We start from the raw sequence: 21,622 nt of genomic DNA, 5'->3' as shown, positions 1-21,622 counted from the left end.
ATGTAAGCAAATGCTGTGGTAATCACTTATCGTTTCAGAACTCAGTTTTTGGATTCTTTCTGTTATGTCTATGGCCATGCTTGGCAGCAGCCTACTATAAGTGAGGTAAATCAAAGGTCTAGATTATTCAAAACCAAAAAGCTACTAATTGATTGCTGAAATTGAGGAACTAGTAGAATAGCTAAAATTCTTCCTCAGAGTAAGCCTCACTTTCGCAGCTTTATAGGCTGATGCCAAGTTTTAATTATTGAAATCTATTTTTTTTTCTTTGGAACATGATTATTCAATCTTTAAATAGATTGACTGAAGGCTAAACATGAAAACTATTTATACATCAGAAGACAAAAATGCTACACAAAACATAATTTGAACTATTTCATTTTGTCTTTTAAGGGCTAGAAGGCTGGGAGAAAAGACTAATAATTTCTGATAGGGCTCATATTGGTAAGTTCCTGTTTGTGGTTTGTTTCTTTATTCATTTTTTTGTTAATCTTTGTTTTTGCTGAACTTTCCATGGCAGTAAAAGTGTGACAATTTTTAGCCATCTCTTTATATAGGTATAGACTTTTCTTTGGATTAAGTCTCCATATGCTGCTTTGGTTTATTGAAGATCCTAGGAAAAAAAACCCAAAACGTTCATTACTCAGGACCCTCCCAGGTTATATTCTAGTGACTCTTTAATCCTATTCCATAAGCATGATCTAGTCAGAAAAGCAGATTTGCTTTCCAAGCCAAAGATTGGAGGTGCAAGGCAGTCAAAAAGCAGTTCAGCAGTTAATTGATTGAAGGATTCATTTCCCCCTTTCACGTAAAAGCAGTGTTGCTTAGTTATAGCAACTTTTCTGGGTGTGACTTCCAAATGAATGGGCTCCTTACCAAGTAAATTGCCACATACTTCAGAAAGGAGACTTTATGGGAAGGGCTCGATAGGGATGGAGAGAATGGCTGCCCTCCTTGCAGGGAGCTTATCAGTCAAGCATTGATTCCAGACAACTCTGCAGTTCAGAGCTTGGAGTAAAATAGTGTTGAGTCCAAACCACCTACACAGAGCTTCAGAGGCTCTTCCTCTATCACCCCTAGCACATCTTTATTTCATAAATTCATCTTTTAAATTGCATCTTTAGATATTGTAACGTAATAGTTAACATAACTGCATGTATTAGGAAATGGGCTTATTACTGCTCTGGTAGTCATCTTCTGAAGATGTAAACTTTTTAGGTCTTTATCAGAGAAAAGCTTATAACAGTGGAAAAAAGGTTTTGCTTTTGGTTTTGCTTTTTGGTTTCGTTTTGTTGTGTGGTTTTGGTTAGATTTTTTTCTTTTTAAAAACCAATCTGGAATAGCTTAGTGAGTGAACATGTTATTTCAGAATAAATAGGTTTTTTACTTTGGAGTAATTACTGAGTTTGAAATAGTTGAGTAACTGTTCTAAGTTACTAAAATCCTTTCTGAGAGTAGGATCACTGTAGGTGAATTACTTGGAAATTAGTAGATTATTGGAAAAACTGTTCTGTGATGATTTATATTGCAATGGCAATACTGTGAAGTTCTCATAGCTAAACTGGTCCTGAGTCAAAAGGACCAGTTATTGACTGTCACTCATATTCATTCAACCTCTTAACATAAATGAACTTTCAGAATGCTTCTGTTTAGAAATTTTTGATGACAGTCTGGAGATCTGTTGCCATGATAAATACACCTTCTCTAAAATGGGTATTGGTGATCTGTGAATGATTAGTCTGTAACAAAAAATGAACCAAAAATAGGTTCAAGCTGCTGGGGATAATCTAATCCTTAAAATTATAGGGATGTGTGGAAATAAACACACACACACAAAATTGGTAAGGCAAACAAGGAAAACCATTCTTGTGCTAGAGAGACTAGAGTACTTATTAAATGAGTCTATTGCAAGATTTCAGTCTTGCCTGTGTAATATGTAGATTAGTTGTTTAACTTTCAGGAGATAGTACTTAAAAATAAACTGGCTTCTGTTAACCTGCAAACTTTTGCACCACTTTGTGTTTGACATGAGTCTTTTCAGGTATTTTTTTTTTTCTTTAATGGTAGACAAAGAATTTGTGCAAGGAATACTTTGCATAATCTTTGTCATTATTAATATGTAATGCTTCAAAAATAATGAGGGCTTGTGACAGTGACTTCTGTTTATGTAACAGACATTGGTGGGAGCTTTTGTATTTCCAAATGTATTTTAATTTATGTTGTCTAAAACATAAAAATAAAACGGTTTAAGAAATATTTAGAAAGAATGAGAATGTTTACTTAAAGTTCCTACCTTAAATTTCAGCAGTATGATGTTTTTTACTATAACCTGTTTTCCAGGATTTTTTTTTCAGCTGCATGTTTTCTTTGTTTGTTGTCCGTACATTCTTTTGGGCAACTACAAAGCTGAAATGGCTTAGTTATTCTGTGGGAGGTGTATACACAGTCTGCAAGTATGCTACAAAATAAACACTTTAAAAAAAAAAAAAAAGTCTCTGAAAAACCTCAGAACTCTTTCCTGTGAAAAAATGTAACTTGTAAAAGAGGAGAAAAAACTCTTGTTATTTTATTTGCCTCTCTTCAGTGTGTATATTTTTGTTTTCCATGTTGATAAACAAGGCTAGAGTGGGTTTGAATAAATTGTTACTGATACGGTAATTTGTTTCACACAAATTTTCTACTTAAGTTATTTTTATTTTCTTAGTATTTGATTTCCACCAAGCTGCTGATGGCATCCAAGAACAACAGAGGCAAGAACAAGCGGGAAAGAAGTAGGTGGTTTTATTTTGCCAAACATAGGATGACTTAGTATAAACATATGATTTTGTACACTGCTATTTCTGTTATTGTTTGTCATCGAGTTCAAAAAGAAAATTAATTATTCTTGTAACTCTTCAACATTGAGTATGCAGGGATCACTTCTTACACTTCTGTCCTCCAGTGTCTAGCAAAAGATTGTATTCTTAATGAAAGGATTGTATCTTGATATTTTGCCTTATGAAAAAGTTCCTAGTTCCTAATTTATAGAAAAGGTTCCTGCTTCCTAATGTTTCAGTTGCTTACTGGAGGTATTTGTTTCTGTAAAAATATTTTTCTGTTTATGAAGATTGAAGGACCCCTTTGTCATCTCCAAATAACTGAAAGATCTGATATGACTAATTTGGTATCTCATGATGCTTCATTGTCAGAAGTGCCTGTAAATGTTCACATTGTCTACTGCATGCTGCTACTGACTTTCTGAAGCTTTTGAAACTTTTAGAAACTAGCTGCTTTGTTTCCAACTTGCGATTTCCAGGTAGCTCACTATTTCTTGGGGGTGGGGAAAAGCTGGCAGAATTAACTGTGATGTGTCTACACTTGGAAAATAATGCAGCACTATAGACTTCTGAGATATCAGTAAACTTAATCACTCTTCTTGGAAGTTTGTCTATGTGGCTGAAAAGTAATTCAGTCTTCCTTACTGAGACCTGTAAAATGTATCATTCATGACAATAACCTTTAAGAGAGTGTCTGATTTGGGTGTATCTTGCTTCACACAGGTTGCTATTGAGTGATAACTTGTCAATTATTCTTACACTGGGTCATTTTCACACTTGACTGTGCTGCACCAGCTGTTTCATTACCTGTTATTTTAGGAATTAAAAAGTAAACAGGAAGAACATACATATATATATATATGGAAGAATATAGGGTTTTTTAATGAGCCAGTATGTGCATATCAGCTATTCTTGAATGTTTATGGAGCACAACCTAAAATTGCTATGGGACAGTATTTGCAATTAAAACCACTGTCACTTACTCTACTACTTATGAGAAGGAACCACTTTATTAATTAGTATTAAAGATTGTAGGGGAAAAGCCCAATGAAGAAATAACCACTTTTCTCCAATTAATTTGTTTTAAAGAACCCCAGGAAAAAAAGTCATTCTTAAAAATGCTATATTTCTTCTTTCTGTGGGGTTCTTGAAATTCTGCAACAGTCATACAGTTTTCAAGCTTGTTAAAACTGCTGATGGATTGAAAGTATGAAACTATCTATTTCCTCCTGAATTTTAAGTCTATGTAAGTGACCGTAGTGGGGGAAGTACTACCACAGGCTGGCTAAGAACAGGCTATCATAAACTGATTATCAAAAGACTGTCTCCTGTTTGTTGGGTGCGGGGTGGGGAATTGAAATAGCCTGCTAGCATGTCTAACTGTAGATTTGACTGCATAGCATATTTGGTATTAAAATTCTTCTGTGTTTAACACTTCAAAATTTATCATTATAAATAGTAAGTTTATTTATTTTAACTGAATGCTTTTATCTGTTCAAATGTAGCTCAAAAACAGTCACAAATAAGGCTCATGTAGCTTCCCTTGCAGAAAGGTTATAGAAAAGGTAATCTAATATAGTATATTATGCTTATACAATTGTTTTAACGTCTATAAAGGCAGTCTTCTGACAGCTTAACTCTTTTATGAATTGACATGTCTTAATGAAACAAAATAAATGGAAACCAACTCCTCCTTAAAAAAATTCCTCGTGAAAGGTATGAATGGGGGTGGAGGCTAGAGTCAGTTATTTAAGCCACAATGTCCTGGTCTGGTTAAATGATACTGTGTGATACAAAGTTGATTAGAATGTCTTTCTTTTTGGACTGGAGGTAAACATATCATTTCCTGAGATTACTCAGTATTGAGTTTAATTGGAAGAATTTGGTTTTTTTCCAAGATTATTGTTTTGAATCTACTCCAAACTACTAATGACCTAACTAAAATGAATTATGTACTGATTATGAACTGTATTTCAATTCACTTACATGTCTATTGATATTCTTTAACATAAGGTTTAGATATGACCTGTACCTTCTACTTGAAATGGAGTCCCTCTTGGAGTGAGTTATGGTATGGTGCCTTCAAGGCAGTTTGAAGAAATCTGGGCCACTCTGCATATGCAGAATTTATAATTGAAGAAGATAAGGCTTTGTGTGTCTGCTCAGGGAAAATAACCCAACAAAACAGTTAAAACTAAGTGCAAAATTAAGCTTAGAATTGTACTGCACACTTCTGAAAATGCTGCACACCTGTTCACTTCTCCTTAAAAAGTTACTTAATCTTTTGAGAGCAATGGGGAAGATGTTTGATAATCTGCCTATGATGAATGCAGTTTGGCTCCATTTTGATAGCTATTTAGCCAGACTCTGGCAGAAGACGCTTTCGGAACTAGCTGTACTTCTCTGACGTTAAAGTCAGTGCAAGCAAGTCGTATCTTACGATATCACTGACAAGCTGAAAAGGCTTTTCAGGCAGAGTAGGTAGGCAAGGATAAAAGAGAGAATTCAGGTTTTTAGAATTGGCTACAGTGGAAAATCTATTCCTGAACCCTTTCCAACATACAGCATTTTGATTATCATTGTCACTCTTACATGCTTGGCAGTGTTTTCTGTTTTCCTGGCTCCAACTCAGGCATTTACCATTAAACACACAAACTCGAAATCCATACTGGAGGACTTTCTTTAGGTCTTCTGGACAGTTTTTTTAGGAAGATGTTTAGTTAATTTCAGTTCATAGTACTCAAGGATGTTGTCTTGGTATTCAGTTCCGTAAGTATGAAAGTTGGGAATTGTGTACAAATAAATGTGTAAGAGTTCACCAAAGTATGAAAAGTTATTGGTCTAAAAACAGAAGTATGTAGAAGATTAATATATTTATGTCTATAAACAGTGATATGCTGAAACTAAGTTGCATACTGAAAGTATCTCATGTTTAAAATGCTTAAAACAAGGTTCTAAAGGCTCACAATTAACAGCATTTCATTTTATGCTAAGGATGTATTAGCATTATATCAAGAATAATTGCTGTTATTATCTTTTGAAAGTTTGGGAACTACCAAGAAAGGAATTGGTCCGGTATATTCTTCAAAAGCAGCTCGAAGTGGACTCAGAATGTGTGATCTTGTTTCTGATTTTGATGAATTTTCTGAGAGGTAACTTCTGTATTTCAACGCACAGTTTTCAGTTTCTGGGTAGTACCCTGTGTAAGCAATTACATCTGGTTGCTGTTACTTTTTTAATTAAAAAGTATTTTTAAATACTATCCTGGTTTTGACTGGGATAAAGTTAATTTTCTTTCTGGTAGCTGGTGTAGTGCTGTGTTTTGGATTTAGAATGAGGATAACATTGATAACACACTGATGTTTTTAGTTGTTGCTGGGTAGTTGTAGTGCTCACACTAGGTCAGGGACTTTTCAGCTTCTCACACCCTGCCAGAAGCTGGGAGAGCACAGCCAGGACAGCTGGCCCAGACTGGCCAAAGGGATATTCCCTGCCATGTAACGTCATGCTCCGGATATAACTGGGGAAGCTAGCCGGGAAGCGGGATTGCTGCTCAGAAACAGACTGGGCATCGGGGGGGGGGTGGGGGGTAGGGAGTGGTTTCACATGTGGTGAGCAGTTGCATTTGTGCATCACTTGTAGTGGTAGTATCATCATCATCTTACTTTATCCTATTAAATTGTATCTCAACAAACGATTTTTTTTCCCCCCATTCTCCTCCCCATCCCACTGGAGGAGGAGGAGGAGGAGTGAGCAAGTGGCTGTGTGGTGCTTAGTACTGGCTGGGGTTAAACCATGACAAATATGAAAATATTTTTATTTATAACTGTATTAATTAATTTATTTATAATTATTAAAATATTTTATTGTTTAAAATGATTTAATCACCAAATAATTGCAGATATGTAACCAGTAGCACCTGAGGGTGGTGGGGGCGTGAGGAGGAAAACAAACAAAAACCTTAGTGAAGCATTTTTGCCTTCCAGGTTCAAAGTGTTAGCCAATCAGTACAAAGCAATATATCCTACCTTAGAGATAGATATTGAAGGGGAATTGAAAAAGCTCAAGGTAAGCCTGCTTCTGTCTGGTAAATGATATAACCACTGTGTGCTGTTACTGATATGTAAATATCTTGGTGACTGATGCTTGTGCTTGTGTGAGGAGTTAAAACATAATGCATATCATGGGAAGTTGGTATGTATCAATTTTGAAGAGTCCCCTAGCATCCTTAAAGACACTTTTGATCCTGCTTTATGCAACATTTCAAAACTTGGTTTCAAGAGAAATACTGTAGACTTTAAGAAAAAGGCTTGTATAGGGAGAGTTATTTTTGACTTCCACTTGCTCGAATGTGCTGGCTAGAATATTAATTCTTTGTGTCAGAAACTTAAGAACTGAAGTAAATTATTATTCTAAGTAATAAGCCTTAAGGAAAAAAAAATACTAACAACATAGAAGAATGTAAGTTGAACAATGAACAGTTGAACTAATGAAGCCTGATTGCCAGCAAACTAGTCTTGTAGTTAATTATGAATTCTGATTTGATGTTTTCCCTGCAGTTGGGACAGTTGTGAGATTTCTCACTAGTATTAATACTCTTATGCCTAATAGTGTGATTTCTGTGGTGCACTCAAGTTCTTATTTGAAAAAATTGTCCGGTGTCTTACCCCTACCCAGCCTTGTTGTTCATGCATTTTATAGCAACTTAATCATATGACACATTTCTTTTACCCCTTAGAAAACTTCAGCTGTTGACGTATGTGTGGAAAGAGGAGGCTGTGCACAGTTACATGTTTAATTCTTTCAGAAAATCAGGCCAAAGAAATCATCCTTCTTGTATCTTTAGTTGCCACTGAACTCAGTTTACCAGCTGTAGAATGGAAGTTCTTAGTACTTCTGTTTGTCTTACTTTAAATAATATCTGTTGCACTTGTTGAGTTGTAGTATTTTCATCAATGTGTAGACCTAAAAATCAGTTACAGTTGAGTGTTTTATAAGGCTTTATAGTTTACTTAATACACATTAGGATTACAGAATGTCTGAAACTCATTGTTACGGTGGAAACACAATTTTTCTCCAGCTACAAATACTTATTAGTTACACTTAATGTTTGTTTTATGCTAATGCACTTGATTAAATTCTGAAACCCAAAGCATTATATTTCATGTGAAGTCAATTATTAGAATGAGAAGTTCCATATGTCTTAAGTGGGGAAAAAGGCTGTGTACCAGGTGTTCATCTGAACATTACTGGCTTCTTACATCCAGCTGTTCAGTGGCATTCAGGCACTTGACCCTTAATTCCAATAGGTAACTTTTTACTTATACTTACAAACAGACCTGTATGTTTAAACTAATGCTGCTTTACAATTGCGTGCATTTGTTGGCTTCAGATGGCCAGAAGTGGAACTCCCCACGTGCTGGTTTTGGAGGAGAAATTTTAAATACTTGGAAATGAAATACTGAATACAGTAAAGTATTGTGGTTATACTCAGACTTGAATATTTCTGAAGCATTTCAAAAGTTTGGAATTTTTTTCCTTTTTTTTCTCCCTTTCTTTTTCCTCTCTTTGTTTCCTCCTAGGAAGAGCATACATGTCTGTTGTGTAAATCTGAGTCTAATATTCTTCCTTCCCTTGTTCATATATTAGGGCATATTTAACATTTCTTTGTTTGCTTTTCCTTTTCAAAAGAAATAAGAGCATTGTTATGAGAAAGCAATAGCACTTGTACTCTGGCTGGCATTATCATAATGAAATTATACTACAGATAGTCTTTTGTGTTATTCAGGGCTGCATGGAAAAAATAAAACCAATGGTAAGGGATGGTGTTTATTTCATGTATGAAGCTTTACATGGACCACCAAAGAAGATCTTAGTAGAAGGTGCAAATGCAGCACTGCTGGACATAGATTTTGGTAGGTATAACCTTTTTGAGACACACATTGTTATATACTTATGTTGTGAAAGAGGAACATTACATATAAGCTCTTCCGTGCTTAGCTGTTCTTATGGCAGAAGTGTTTTCTATTTTGGAAGAACAGTACTCTATGGCTTGCAATTAATTAGGGGGAGGGGAAGTATTTAATTCTTTCAAAAAGCTTTAGACTCTCCCAACATGAATTATTTGAATGACAGTAAAGATCAGGTGACTTTTCTTAAATAGAGTGTAGTTATTACTTCAGTGTCTATAAATTTCATATGAAATAACTCACAGTAGTATACATCTACGGAGAACACTTGAGAAGAAAAATGGAGAGCTTTCAGAGGCAAAGTATATATGCTTCTTGTTGACTTTTGAAAAATCAGCTTGCTTTTTTTAAACCCTTTATATAAGTTTTCCACTGTTTCACAATGTAAGGAAAGATGTTGGCAATCTGGATTGCTAATGAGGCAAGAGTGAAAAGATTATCCCAATTAATTTGAAATTATCAATGTTGCAGTTTTTCTTAAAACACTGTAATTCTGTTAATGAAATTAGAAGCTTCTTGATAGAAGCAGCTTTTTTTTTCTTTTTTAATGAGATTATTATGTCTGTTATCACTATATTGTAAGGACAGATAAATTATTATAGGTATAAGCAGGCTATATGATTGGCTCCTGCATTTTGTCATGTTTTTCTTCAGTCTCACTAGCCTTGTAACTGCATCATTTTTATTGTTGGAAAGATGCTTAAGCCTGAAATTGAAGCCTGTGAAGACCACTGTTAAACAAATACAAAATTGCTTCCACCTGATAGGAGTTCCAATATTGGGCATTTTCAAACACGTTGAGTTCGAAAGCCTCTTTTTTTAAGAGAAAGATAATATTTAAGACTAGTCATCGTAAGTATGAGCACCAGGTTTTCCCATGATAATCTGAATATTGGAAGAAACTTCCTTTTTTAACAGGTCAAAAAAAAAAAAAAGGAAAGAAGTCTTCAGATATGCTTGTCACAGGGAAATGTTTGATGCAAAACTGAGATATTTGCAGAAAACTCTAGGGGAGATTGGTTTTTTGTAAGTAGTGCAGTCCATCCTGATTTTCACCTCCCATGTGCATGTGTCTGGGGGTGTGGTCTGCTGTGGTTTTAAACACTGAGTGAGGATAATAAACCTATGTCCGGGCTGCGAGCTGAAAATGAGTGAGAGTTGTCTCGTTGACTCTGTGACATCCACTAGCTATATTTACCTGTCAGTAAAGAAAAGCTCAACTACTGTCTCCTAAGAAAGATAAAGACTACTTAGTACTTGCAAACTGCTGTTACTATCACCTGTAAGCATGTGTCTTGAGAAATTTGAGTTAAGCAAAAAAAGCTAGAGATACCTGAAGCTAGTCTGCAAAACCTCACTGAACAGTCTCTGAAGGATTTGGACTTCTTAAAGTTGTCTGTATTGCTTTCAGATTCTTCTTTCTTGGCTGTTCCTCTTACCCATCTCTGACTCATACCAAAATAAAAAAAATTAAAAAAAGTCTGAAGCATGAGGTAGAAGTCTCTTGCTTATAAGCAGCTGTGTGTGCCTGAATCATTTGTTCACAATTCGTATCAACTAAGGAATGGCACGCTCTGTTTCATTTTCCATCATTTGAAAAAAAAAACCCAGAGTGTAAACCTAAGTATTTCGCGATTTTTCTTTTATTTTTGCTGGCCAGGCTGCTTTTTAAATGAGGGCTGAATATTTAACTAGAGACAAACTCTCACCACTGATGAACTAGACTGTATTCCAGGAGTCTTTTTTTTTTTTTTTTCCTTTAATTGTGGAAATATTTTTTAATTTGATTATGTAAATAAAGTTGTTCTTTCCAGAATTCTACATTTCTTTGCAATTTCTTATCCTTATAACGTGCTGACCAGTTTGTAGAGCTTGTATTTTATTTTTTCATCCAAAATGAAAAATAGTAAACCTGTATTTTCTAATGTTTTAATACCTTTTTTTCTTAAGAGTCTCCCTTCATATTTTCACATTGTTCTATTACTTGAGTGTATGTTGTATGAGATAGCAAGGCGTGGTTTTTTGGTGTCTTATTCCAATTTTTGACTTGTACGATCATTCAGAGTTGTTACGTAGTCAACTTTTTCCTCTGTACCAGTTGAAGTAAGTGGTAAGACTTCTACCTTTTTCAATAAAGAAGGATCAGACAATGTACATATAAAGCTAAGAGCTCATTACATATGTTCTTGACCACAAAATACATTTGTTCTGTGTTTTGTTTTAGTTCTTAGGGTTGTAAAATCCAGGTAAGTGCAGTGCAGGTACTGTTTCTCACCAGGTTAGATTTTTTTTTTTTTAAATAGTTTAAAACCAATGTTTTAATAAGGTTTTTAAACCAAATTTTTTTAATAGGCACATATCCTTTTGTGACTTCATCAAACTGCACAGTTGGAGGTGTGTGTACAGGTCTGGGCATGCCACCGCAGAATGTTGGGGAAGTGTATGGAGTTGTGAAAGCATATACAACGAGAGTTGGAATTGGTGCCTTTCCTACAGAACAAAATAATGTGAGTATTTTCAGCCTTAGATGTGACCTGTAACTGGATGAAATAACTTGGTGTGTTTGTCCTATCTTGAATCAGTGTTACTAGTTAAATGCAAGTAGATGACAGTGTATTTGGATGTCTCATTCTTCTAATTCTAGACTGAGCTTACAGGACTGCCATATCTGATTGTCTGTTTCTCAGGCTTTCCTATGGAATAGAAAGTTAGAGCAGGAACTAATGTTGAGAGATTTGCTCAAATAACATTCTCTTTAATCAAAAATAGTGTTTTGTATTTGTATTTTCATCCCAATGGACAACTGTGTGAAAAATTAGGGGAAGAACTTTTAAGGTAACTTACAATACTGTAAAATGTTAAGTATACACCTGCATCATGTATTGCAAATAAAATTTAAAAAAGGCTCATGTAATAGTATTACTCTTTGCCAGGAAATTGGAGAACTGCTGCAAATGAGAGGTAAAGAGTTTGGTGTTACTACTGGTAGAAAGAGAAGATGTGGCTGGCTGGACCTTGTGTTACTCCGATATGCCTACATGATTAATGGATTTACCGCGTGAGTTATTTTGACGGCTTTGCTGGCAACTAGACATAAAATCATGAAATGTTACAGATTACTGTAAATTGTACATATACTAGTTAGTAACATTCAGACTGTTAACATTGATTTGTTGATTGTTTTGATATTTTGATAAATTAATTGTCCCTCATTTTTTCCTAGCATTAAATGTTTTCATGTTTGATATTTTCATACTCATAAATTTTTCTTTCCTTTACTTGTAGCACATTGTTATTTCTCATTTAAAATGATCCGAGAAGCCCTTATGTATCTTGGTACTTAATTGGTGTTGCAAGCTACCTTAACGCCTGCCATCCCACCAAATCAAATCAAATGCATTATAGGGACCTTAAAACCTGATAATAATTTGTGGGGTTTTGTTTTGTTAGTTTGCTTTCAAAATAAGACAGCTGGGAACCCATCACTATCTTCAGCAGTACCTGTAAATGTAAAAAACTTGGGTATGGCTCTGGGATTTTAATTAAAATGAAAAATAGGTGTCTGAAACAAAACTCACATAAAATTTCTAGTAGATCAAACTGTGTAAATACATCCTTTACTTAAGTTTTCCTGGTTTCTTGTCCTTTGTAAGTTTTATTTAAAATAGCATGCAGCCAGGTATTTACAGAGCCAGTGTTTGATTATTTTGCTACCTTCACTGGAATGTTTGGCAGAGGACAGGAACAGACAGCAACAGGCATGGTGCTATGAAACCATCTCAAATGAAGGGTCATAAAGTATCTTGGCAGCACCCTGACCAATTAAAATTATAATACTTAAAGTTACAGATCTGTCACTTTAATTGGAGAATACCTGTCCTTTGAATTTTGCCATTTTCTTATGGTATTAGATCTAAGGACCCAACAAAAAGGATGTTTACATTTGGTTGTTTTTGTTTTGTGATAATTTTTTTTTCCTTAAAGTCACACCAGATAAATAGATTAGTACCATACTAGCTATCTGTCTAAGGAAAGACAATCAATTGCAAAGTGCAGGAATCTTTTTTTTTTTTTTTTTCTTCAGTGTGATGAGAGTTGTTAAACTTGTTTAACCAGAGTAATGTTTCTTCATAGATTGGCGCTTACCAAATTGGATATCTTGGATGTATTTCCAGAAATCAAAGTTGGTGTTGCATACAAACTAGATGGTGAAATCATACCTCATTTTCCTGGTAAGACTGATTGTTTAACAATTTTAGATCTGGTGAAATGTAATCTGATACTTAAATGTATTTGACTTTTATTTGTAAAATATATGACAGGAATGTGTTACTTCAGCATCAAGCCATTAATGTCCTCCCAGATGCATCAGAGACACCCTATACCACACCTGTACCCATACCCTAAAGACACCTGTACCGAATACTGTCATTTGTCTACAAGGAAAATGCAAAGTGCTACATAAAGCTTCTTAAACATAAATGTTTACTGCTTTATCCCTTTCCTTGAATACAGCCTGCATTGCCTTCAAGCTAAATTGGAAATCATTTCGCACTCTAAACCCAGTGTCTTATTCCCACTACTGTATTCATCCCCTCTTTTAGCAGGACAAGTCTTCATTTCAGCATGTGGTGAACCACACAAGAGACCTGATTGGTTTGAAAAACTAGGTTTTTCTCTCCCCGTGTTGATTTTCCTACAGTTCATTTCCCTTTAATGGTTCACAGAGCAGCCAAAAACCTGTCACACCTAGGAAATGGAAAAGAAGGAAAAAGGGTGGGAGAGGAAATGAGCAATTAGGTGAAAGCAAGGCTATTTTCTAATGTAGGACCAACATGCATCAGCTAAGCATGACAAGATTTATAGTTTCTGAGGAGGACAGGGGTCATTTTAGTGATAATTTTTACCTGAAGAATGTATCTGCATGTTAAAATATTGAACTATCACAAAATGTTGTTTTTATGGATCGTGTGTCTTTTTTTAGTTTGCTATAGTAGAGATACCTGCAGAAAAAGCAAGAACATTGACCAGTACTAAAGATTGGGCTCTCTGATTTTCTAATGTGTGTATAAATGCCTGTTTCCATTCTAATTGCTACATCAGGGTTTGAGGCTGGTCACAGGTTATAATTTTTCATATGATATCATCAGCAGAGAACTTTTTGTTGAGTGAGGAGATCAACTGTAGTAATCAGATACAACTCACAGCAGGATTTATGTAGTATAAAGGTGTAGTTATGTATAAAGGAATAAGTGATGATCTGCCAGTAGTCCTTGAAAATAGCACATACTTGTTAGGAAAGTTCATAAGGAATTAACAAAAAATCTTCTGTTTCTCCATGTGCTTGGAGTTCTTTAATTGATTTGCCCTCTGGTATCTTCAAACAAAGGTGCCAGTTACAATCTGAATGCATACTGAATGACATCACATGCACTCCTATTCAGGAAGTTGAGTACTCATCTTGTACTAAACCAGGGAATGCTTTTTCCCTTTTAAGACTCAGATATTCCCTAATTACTGCCCTTATCAAAATATTAAGGAAATTATTGTGTACTTTAGATGGCCTTTGAACATAATGGAGATTGCACGTTTGAATTGAGAACTATTCAGTAAATGCTTCATCTGTAGCCCTGTCATCTAACCTGGGGGCTATTTGGACTATCTTGGTGCTCACGCCAGGAGGACCTTCACTGGCAGTCCATCATGAGAGAAGACATAACCAGGTGGCCATGTTTTCCGGTACTAAGACTTCAGTGATTACTCTCTCCCCCATTCATTGTGTCTCTCAGATGGGACCAGAATCTTGTTAAAACTCCTGAGGGCCGAGTTTGCTCCCTATATATGCCCAAGTAACAGGTAGCTGGCCTTTGGTCATAGCAGCACAACATGGCTCACCTGTCTAACTGTATTTTTCTTTACTGTATGAACAATTGAGAATTCTGGTAGAAATTTAGTAGAAGCTGTTGTCTCTGCTGTTGACATGCTGTCTTCCTTAAGTGTCAGGAAGCAGTTTGAGCTGAACTTCTGGTAAGCTGGAAGATGCTGTCTCTCACAGTGCCTCCATGTTCCACACCTTTCTCTTTGCTATACTCCTCAACACTTGGCAGCACTTTCAGCACATATGCTGCAGGTTACTGATTACCCCTGCCCCTGGCATAAAAACCCAAAAGGTAACTTTCTTTCCACTTCGTATTTTGCATACCATTAGATTATTTCTGATGCGTACATGTCTGTGTGCTATGCCCTTGTATAATTTAGTTATTTTTTCTTACACTTGCCACTTAGACATTTTGAATTTAATTTAGAAGAGATCTAGTCTGGGAATCTCTGGCTGGCAGGGTATTTCTTTTTCTCTCCCCTCTCTACCCTCCCACTCTCTTGGAGATGTTAGTGATTTACCCGTCTTGTGAAATGACTGTCTCTAAATTAGAAGCACACACAGTGCCCACCATCTCAGGAAAAACATGCCATATTTCATATATTGTTTCTTTTTCCAGCTGGATCAGAGAATCATGAGAGTCTCACTCAGTTGTTTTAGCTTAGATTTCTGTGGGCATTTCATAATCTCCTGTTAAGAAAGAACTGAAAACATCTTGTAAGTTTGTGGCTGACCTCCGTTGGTATCACTGAGGTTGTAGTCTTTTGCTATGGAGCTGGCCATTATCTCCATTTCTGTTGTCGAGTTTATGAAAGAAAGCTAGAACTCCCTGCTAGCTCTGAGCTGATCAGTTTAAAAGGAATGTGAAACCCATGGTCTAGTCCTGCTAGTGCCTCCTGTCCCAGTTCAGGCGTCAGCTGATCTCAGCAGCCAGACATAACCTCCAGCTCAGGAGACTTTGAAAACAGAGATGCTTAGGAAATTGGGAGATTATTTTGGAGAAGCTTTACTTCATGCTCGGTTTTTTTTTTTCTTGTGCTCTTTCCCTGGGTATATACTGTAGATGAAAGAGCTAGGACACTCTGCTACATGCACCTTTGGTCTGACCTATATATATGACTGTTTTTAGGTTCAGTTTCTGGAAATTGCTGGAGGATCTTTCTGTTACAATGGTGCCAAGATCCCAAATTTCAGCTATCCTTTTTGATTTGGAAGTAACATCACATCGTTCCCTCTCCAAATTATAGCACCAGACTACCAGATATCATTATGTCTGCTCTCTCTGTTATCTAATTCATCTGTTAATAAGGAATATTCCAGAAAGTCTACAAGATAAATCCCCTAAGGGAAGAGCAGAGAGAAATCTAGATGGTGACTACATCTGTTACTACACTGAGCTCAGTTTATGGCTTATCTTCACCACACATCTTTTATCACACCTGCTGGAGCAAAATGAGAGAATCATTTGAAACATCAAGAAATTTATTCCTTCTTTTTCTTCCTCTCCTTTGGGGAAGTTAGGAATTGAACTAATTCAGAATAATGGAAGATTGTAGACAAGATTAGACACTCAATTCTAAGTGCTTTCAGCTTTCTCCCAGCTAGCCTCATCAGAGAGGCTTCAAAGTAAAAATGCCTGCGGACCTGCAAAATTAGGTGTTCGGTCATTTTCCCTCTTCAGAAAGAGGGAGGCTAGCATCTTCTTCTAGACCATCTGCAATGTCCAGGGATGAGTTTGTGGTTTTGTACTTTGAATATAGCTATTCTATTTTACAGATCACCTGGACAGCAGACAACACCTTAGTAGTTACTGCTGATGACATTAAAGTGCTTATCCTTGGCCTCTGCAACTCAGCATCCTTAATGTGCCTGTTTGTACTGATTACAACAAGTATTAATTCAGGATCATTTGCCTTAACCTGTGAACACCTCCATCCAAAAATTTCCTTTCTTCACTGTTGTAAGCTTTGAAGTCAGTAGAGCATAGTTCTCTTTCACCCTTACTCAAAATGCCTAGTTCATAAAGGCTATCCTTACAACATTGCTCCTATTGAACTCTTACTTTACTCAGTGTGCTGAGCCTGAGTTGGTTGGCTACGCGCACACTGAAGGGGATTAGCCATGGTTTTGTATTTGCACCTCTACTGTGCCTCTTGCACCTAAAACTCTTTCCCAGGTTGACTAGGTGTCTTTGCAGGAGTGACTTGATCTGAAACATGGACCCGACATAATATTAATTACAGTGCCTTTGGCAGAACCCATCCTTTCCAGGAAGTCAAGAATGCCTGACACCTCCCATTTTTTTTAATCAATGTATTTGGACCATTTTTTGTTTCGCTTCCCAGTGTTGTTCCAAGACTAATGTTCAGGTAGTTACTGGAATGCTTCAATTCCAGAACAATGTGCTTAGTGTCTTTTTCAGTACTTGAAATCATCACTGGATTCAGAGTTAATGGACAACATTGTAGCAAGTTACTAAAAGAAGGACAAAATGGAATATACTCATTGCTTCTATTCTGAGAAGTAGCTGGAACAGTTACTGTTCATACATCGTGTGGGACTCCACACTGGTTGACAAATCTGTTGTAGTTTTGGGGCAAAGGGTCTGCAGGCATCAGAAGTCTGTTGTGTATAAACTACATCTTAAGACTATATTTAGTAAAAAGTACACTCCTATGCCATTTGAAAATATGTTTTAACTGCCTGATACTTACAAGCTGGTGCCTAATTCCCTTATGAAAGAGGAGTTGGGTTTTGGTATTTGTTCAGAAAAAATACCAACATTTTTGGGAATTACTTTTTCTGAAAAGTTGTTTTCTGTACTGAAAAGATTGTGGTTTAAGCAAAATATATGCATGTGACGGACAGTACCGGAATTCCTAAAGTCTAGTCCTGATATTTACTGGAAATTTTTTTTCTCTGCTTATATTAACAAAAAAGAACACTTCAGCACCTTCAGTGCTGGTACTGTCTTACGAGTAAACCTTTTTGTATAAGAAAAGAATAAAAAGCTTTATAGTTCTGTGTTTAGTGGCAGAGAATATATGATCTTTGTAGACATAATATTTTTGTCCCTGTTTGCTTCTCAGCCAACCAGGAAGTCTTAAATAAAGTAGAGGTTCAGTATGAGACACTCCCAGGATGGGATACGGACATATCAAATGCAAGGACATTTGATGACCTGCCTGTAAATGCACAAAATTATGTTCGCTTTATAGAAATGGAGTTGGGTGTTCCTGGTAAGTAAAACTGATTTTGTTGGTTTGGTTTTTTTCTGCTCCATGAAACTTATCTTGTACTTTGCCTTAATGAACATTCAAAATATTAAAAATTAATTTGTAGCTGTGCTTATTCTGATGTGCCTAGTGATACTTGTCATTATTGTTTTACTTCTTTTTATCTATTTATTTAGCTGTTGAGTTGAAAATTTTCAAAAGTTTTAATATGCATTCTTTCATTGGCTTATACTATGGTTCTTGTTCAACTGAGATTTTTATAACTTGCTTAAGTGGTTTTTTTCAGATTGGTCATAACAAGGGCTGAGTTCTGCTGCCATTATAAAGTCAGTTGGACTACTAGTATATTAATGTGATTAAATACACGTGACAGTAAGAGGTCCCAAACTAACAAATTTTTCTTATGCTCCCTAATAAAAATGATCCTGTGGTTCCATCCAGAGCTGGGAATTAGGAGATGATGCAAATCTTTACTTTTCTTACAGTTTCTGTGTATCTTTTTTCCCTATGATCTGGAAGACTGATTTATTTATTGTGGCAACTTCAAGACTGTTCCTGCTTTTCAAAGTTACCAATGCATTCTTACTTTGAGAACAATAGACATAGCTGTCATTGCTTAATGTACTAATAGTATATGCTGTGTTTTTTTCTTTAGACTATGGTACTTAAGATCTTAGGCACTTAAGATGATAAGTTTGTATCTTATCTTCAGATACAATCTGATCTTGCTTTCTATTATTTATAATGAAAGTTTGTTCTTCTCTCCTGCAGTTAAATGGATTGGAGTAGGGAAATCCAGGGAATCAATGATCCAGCTGTTTTAAAGATTTCAGATGCATGGAAGAAAGCACACTCCTCAAAAGACTGCTCATTCTTAATGCATTAGTAGCCCGCAAAGCAAAGATGTTGGAAAGATAGATTTTTGCATGGAAAGAAATGCCAGAGTTGATACCCCCAAATCAATCGCTACTCCTGAAAGAGACTTTAACATGAACCTGTATCAGTTCTTGTTCAACTGCAACTTCCAGGACACTTGTCATTGTTGTTCGAGGTGCCATTGGATTTTTTTTTTCCTTTACCTAATATTAACTTCATATTGTAATACCTGTTTGAAAATCTAAGGCAGCATTACTTTCATGACTGTTTGTTATCCTCTCTCTGCTTTTGGCGGTGTTACTTCCCTGAAATTTTAGACAGTAAAAATAATGCAGTTTTGCACAGATAGTTTTACATCCTCATTATTTGTATTCCTAAAGCTGTTGTATTCTTAATGGCTGCTCTTGTGAGTGATTAAAGAGGGGGGATTCTGATTTTATAATGCTATAAATGCTGTCTAAATTATTGTGATCTGTTTTTTTAAAAAAAGATGTGATGCCAAGTTGTTAAGAATGTCCAGGATTTTTTAGCTGTGTAACACAGAAAACTTACTCTTTGTAACTCGCAGAGGACAGTCAAGTGTTTACCAGGAAGTGTGCCCAGAAAAGTTAGAAAACTGATATTGTAAAAAGTTCATTTGCGATTATTAAAGAACTGTTCTGATTTTGAGTTAAATGTTTTATAATGTTACTCTTCTTTTTTTTCTGGTATTTTAAAAGCCATGCACTTCTCTGCTTCCAAGATGCATATCTCAAACTGTTTCCCTAATTAAATGAGGTTATATTTATATTTGGTGAGAAGTCTAACATTTTGATGCCCTTTTAAATTCCTTTTTACATAGCCAATAGATGATCTTTCTCTGGAGACCTGGCAAAACACAGACACTTTTGTAATTATAAATTGAAGATGCTTTAGAAATAACATTTAAAGTATTCAACGTATTTGCTTTAGATGTGGGGCAAGTATTCACGTCATGACATCTGACATATTTGGGCTTATTAGTGTTGGGAAATGTAGAATTATTTTAGTTTATAACTGTTATTATATATTCCAAAGAATCTGATTTCTTTTGGCAACAGCCCAGTACTTACATATTCCCTTTCCAGATTTTTTGAGAATGAGTTTGTTTTTACACACTATACTATGGTGTTCATGTGCTTCCTTTTCACTTCAAAGAAAACTTACAAGCTTGTTTTTAGGAAACAAAGTATCAGGGTAGGGCAGTAGTTCTAGATTTAGTTTAGTAGATTTCAGCTATGCAGGTGAATATAAGAAACTTTTAATGCAAAATGAAAGATACGAGGCCTTTGAGATTATTGAGATTATTGGCCTAGGTAACCAGATGTTGCCTGAAATGGAATAGATTTGTTGGATTGATGTTGCTGTTGAGGTGTTCAGCACACTGTTTATGTCACAATTGACATAAAATTGCTTATCATAAGGGGAGGAACAGGAGGGTTGAAGGATAAAACTACTGATACTTAAGGAGGATTTTCTATTGAATTGTTTGCTTGTGACGGCGCAGTTAGCATTGTCTATTTTACCTGCAATATGTAGAAAGAGGAGGATACCACAGAATGCTGGAAATAAATGAGGGTTTACGATGTAGCTGTGTTTCACTTCTGCCAAGGAGAGACCTTCAAGTTCAAGGTGTGTTTCAATTCTTCCTCTGTTGTAACCCCACTGAACAATCTACCTTTGGTTTTCGGTTGAGGAATTCATATTCCCAGATGCAGCAGGATTTCTAAGCAATATAGCTATAGCCTTAAAGCTTTTTATGTTGTCCACGAATGCCAGTTTCCTGTAACCTTTGCTAGAGTGAATTTTTGAACTGGTGCACAAACGCCTTCATGGTGTCAAAGAATGGTTATATTCTACCAAATTCTCCCCTCCCCCAACGCTACTCCTTTGTATGTATAGGGAAATAGGCTGGGATGTGTTATCACCAACCCGAATGTTGTGGAAACAGATGTTAAAAGTTATGGCGATCGTTTCAAGTGCTGTATGCTGTGCTCTTGAAACCATGCTATGTTCAACTATGGAAGCAAGGAGGAAGAAAAGAACAGCAGCCTAATACTCTACCACCAGCAGTAGTAGGGGCAAACTACTGTCTGTGAAGGCACTTGTAGTTTTTTCTCTAGCCAAAATTCACTGTTCTGCTTTTTGTCATTCTCTCACACACACACCCCCCACACACACCCATTAGTCAAGAGCCCTTTGGCCTCAAAGGAGTTGCCACCCTCATTGGCAAAAGGGTTTTGCTTGTCTGTCACAGTAGTCAGCTGTAATAGAAGGAAAACCCATTGTACTTCAATGACATGTATTGCTCGGGCCCTTCCTGTATAGTCTCTTCCTTTGTGAAGTCTCTTCTGTTGCTAGCATGTAAGGGGAGAGGATGGCAGCATAGGATAGTAGCTGAAATTGATTCTCCTCCAAGTGTCCTCTCCTGCTAATGGGATGCCTTCAGGAGGCACAGATACCTGTTAGACCTGACAAGGCTGATGACAGGCAAGGTATTCTGATCTCATGCTATTCTTGCTGCTGCTGAAATATTTACAAGGTTCATTCTCCTAGGCTTGTGCTATACTGCAGCGTTTAATAGACCTTATGTCCCTGGGGTCTAGTGAGCCTCCTGTACTAGCTAATAGGAAGGAAAGCGAGGGATACTTCTGCTGCTTAGCCTTTCCGTTTGTATTCCACATGTAATTAGGTTTTGGCATGTAGCTAATGGACAAAACCTTCAGATAAAGTGGCAAACATAATGTTGATGTAATGCATGACAGCTGCATTACATCATGTCTCTCATCATCCTGGAAATCTACTTTCTAATAGAAGGTTATAGTTTCC

At 36.2% G+C, this 21,622-nt stretch overlaps 1 protein-coding gene across 2 annotated transcripts in view; it reads left to right on the top strand.

Annotated features, from left to right (window-relative positions):
• The window catches only part of ADSS2 (adenylosuccinate synthase 2), a 38,521-nt gene extending 19,071 nt beyond the window's left edge, over positions 1 to 19,450 (top strand). For both annotated transcript variants that reach the window (XM_075748821.1, XM_075748822.1), the window contains 10 exons: positions 394 to 444; positions 2,705 to 2,771; positions 5,861 to 5,968; positions 6,803 to 6,884; positions 8,605 to 8,731; positions 11,138 to 11,292; positions 11,719 to 11,843; positions 12,920 to 13,017; positions 17,753 to 17,902; positions 18,671 to 19,450. In XM_075748821.1, the coding sequence (XP_075604936.1) occupies positions 394 to 444; positions 2,705 to 2,771; positions 5,861 to 5,968; positions 6,803 to 6,884; positions 8,605 to 8,731; positions 11,138 to 11,292; positions 11,719 to 11,843; positions 12,920 to 13,017; positions 17,753 to 17,902; positions 18,671 to 18,723 (1,016 nt within the window). In that variant the 3' untranslated portion in view covers positions 18,724 to 19,450. The remainder of the gene's footprint in view (positions 1 to 393; positions 445 to 2,704; positions 2,772 to 5,860; positions 5,969 to 6,802; positions 6,885 to 8,604; positions 8,732 to 11,137; positions 11,293 to 11,718; positions 11,844 to 12,919; positions 13,018 to 17,752; positions 17,903 to 18,670) is intronic.
• The last annotated feature ends 2,172 nt before the right edge of the window (positions 19,451 to 21,622 follow it).

This window comes from Balearica regulorum, chromosome 3 (assembly GCF_011004875.1).
Source record: "Balearica regulorum gibbericeps isolate bBalReg1 chromosome 3, bBalReg1.pri, whole genome shotgun sequence".
NCBI classification, from domain to species: domain Eukaryota; kingdom Metazoa; phylum Chordata; class Aves; order Gruiformes; family Gruidae; genus Balearica; species Balearica regulorum.
Note: the sequence above shows the minus strand (reverse complement) of the source record. Positions and strands in the feature narration are given on the sequence as shown.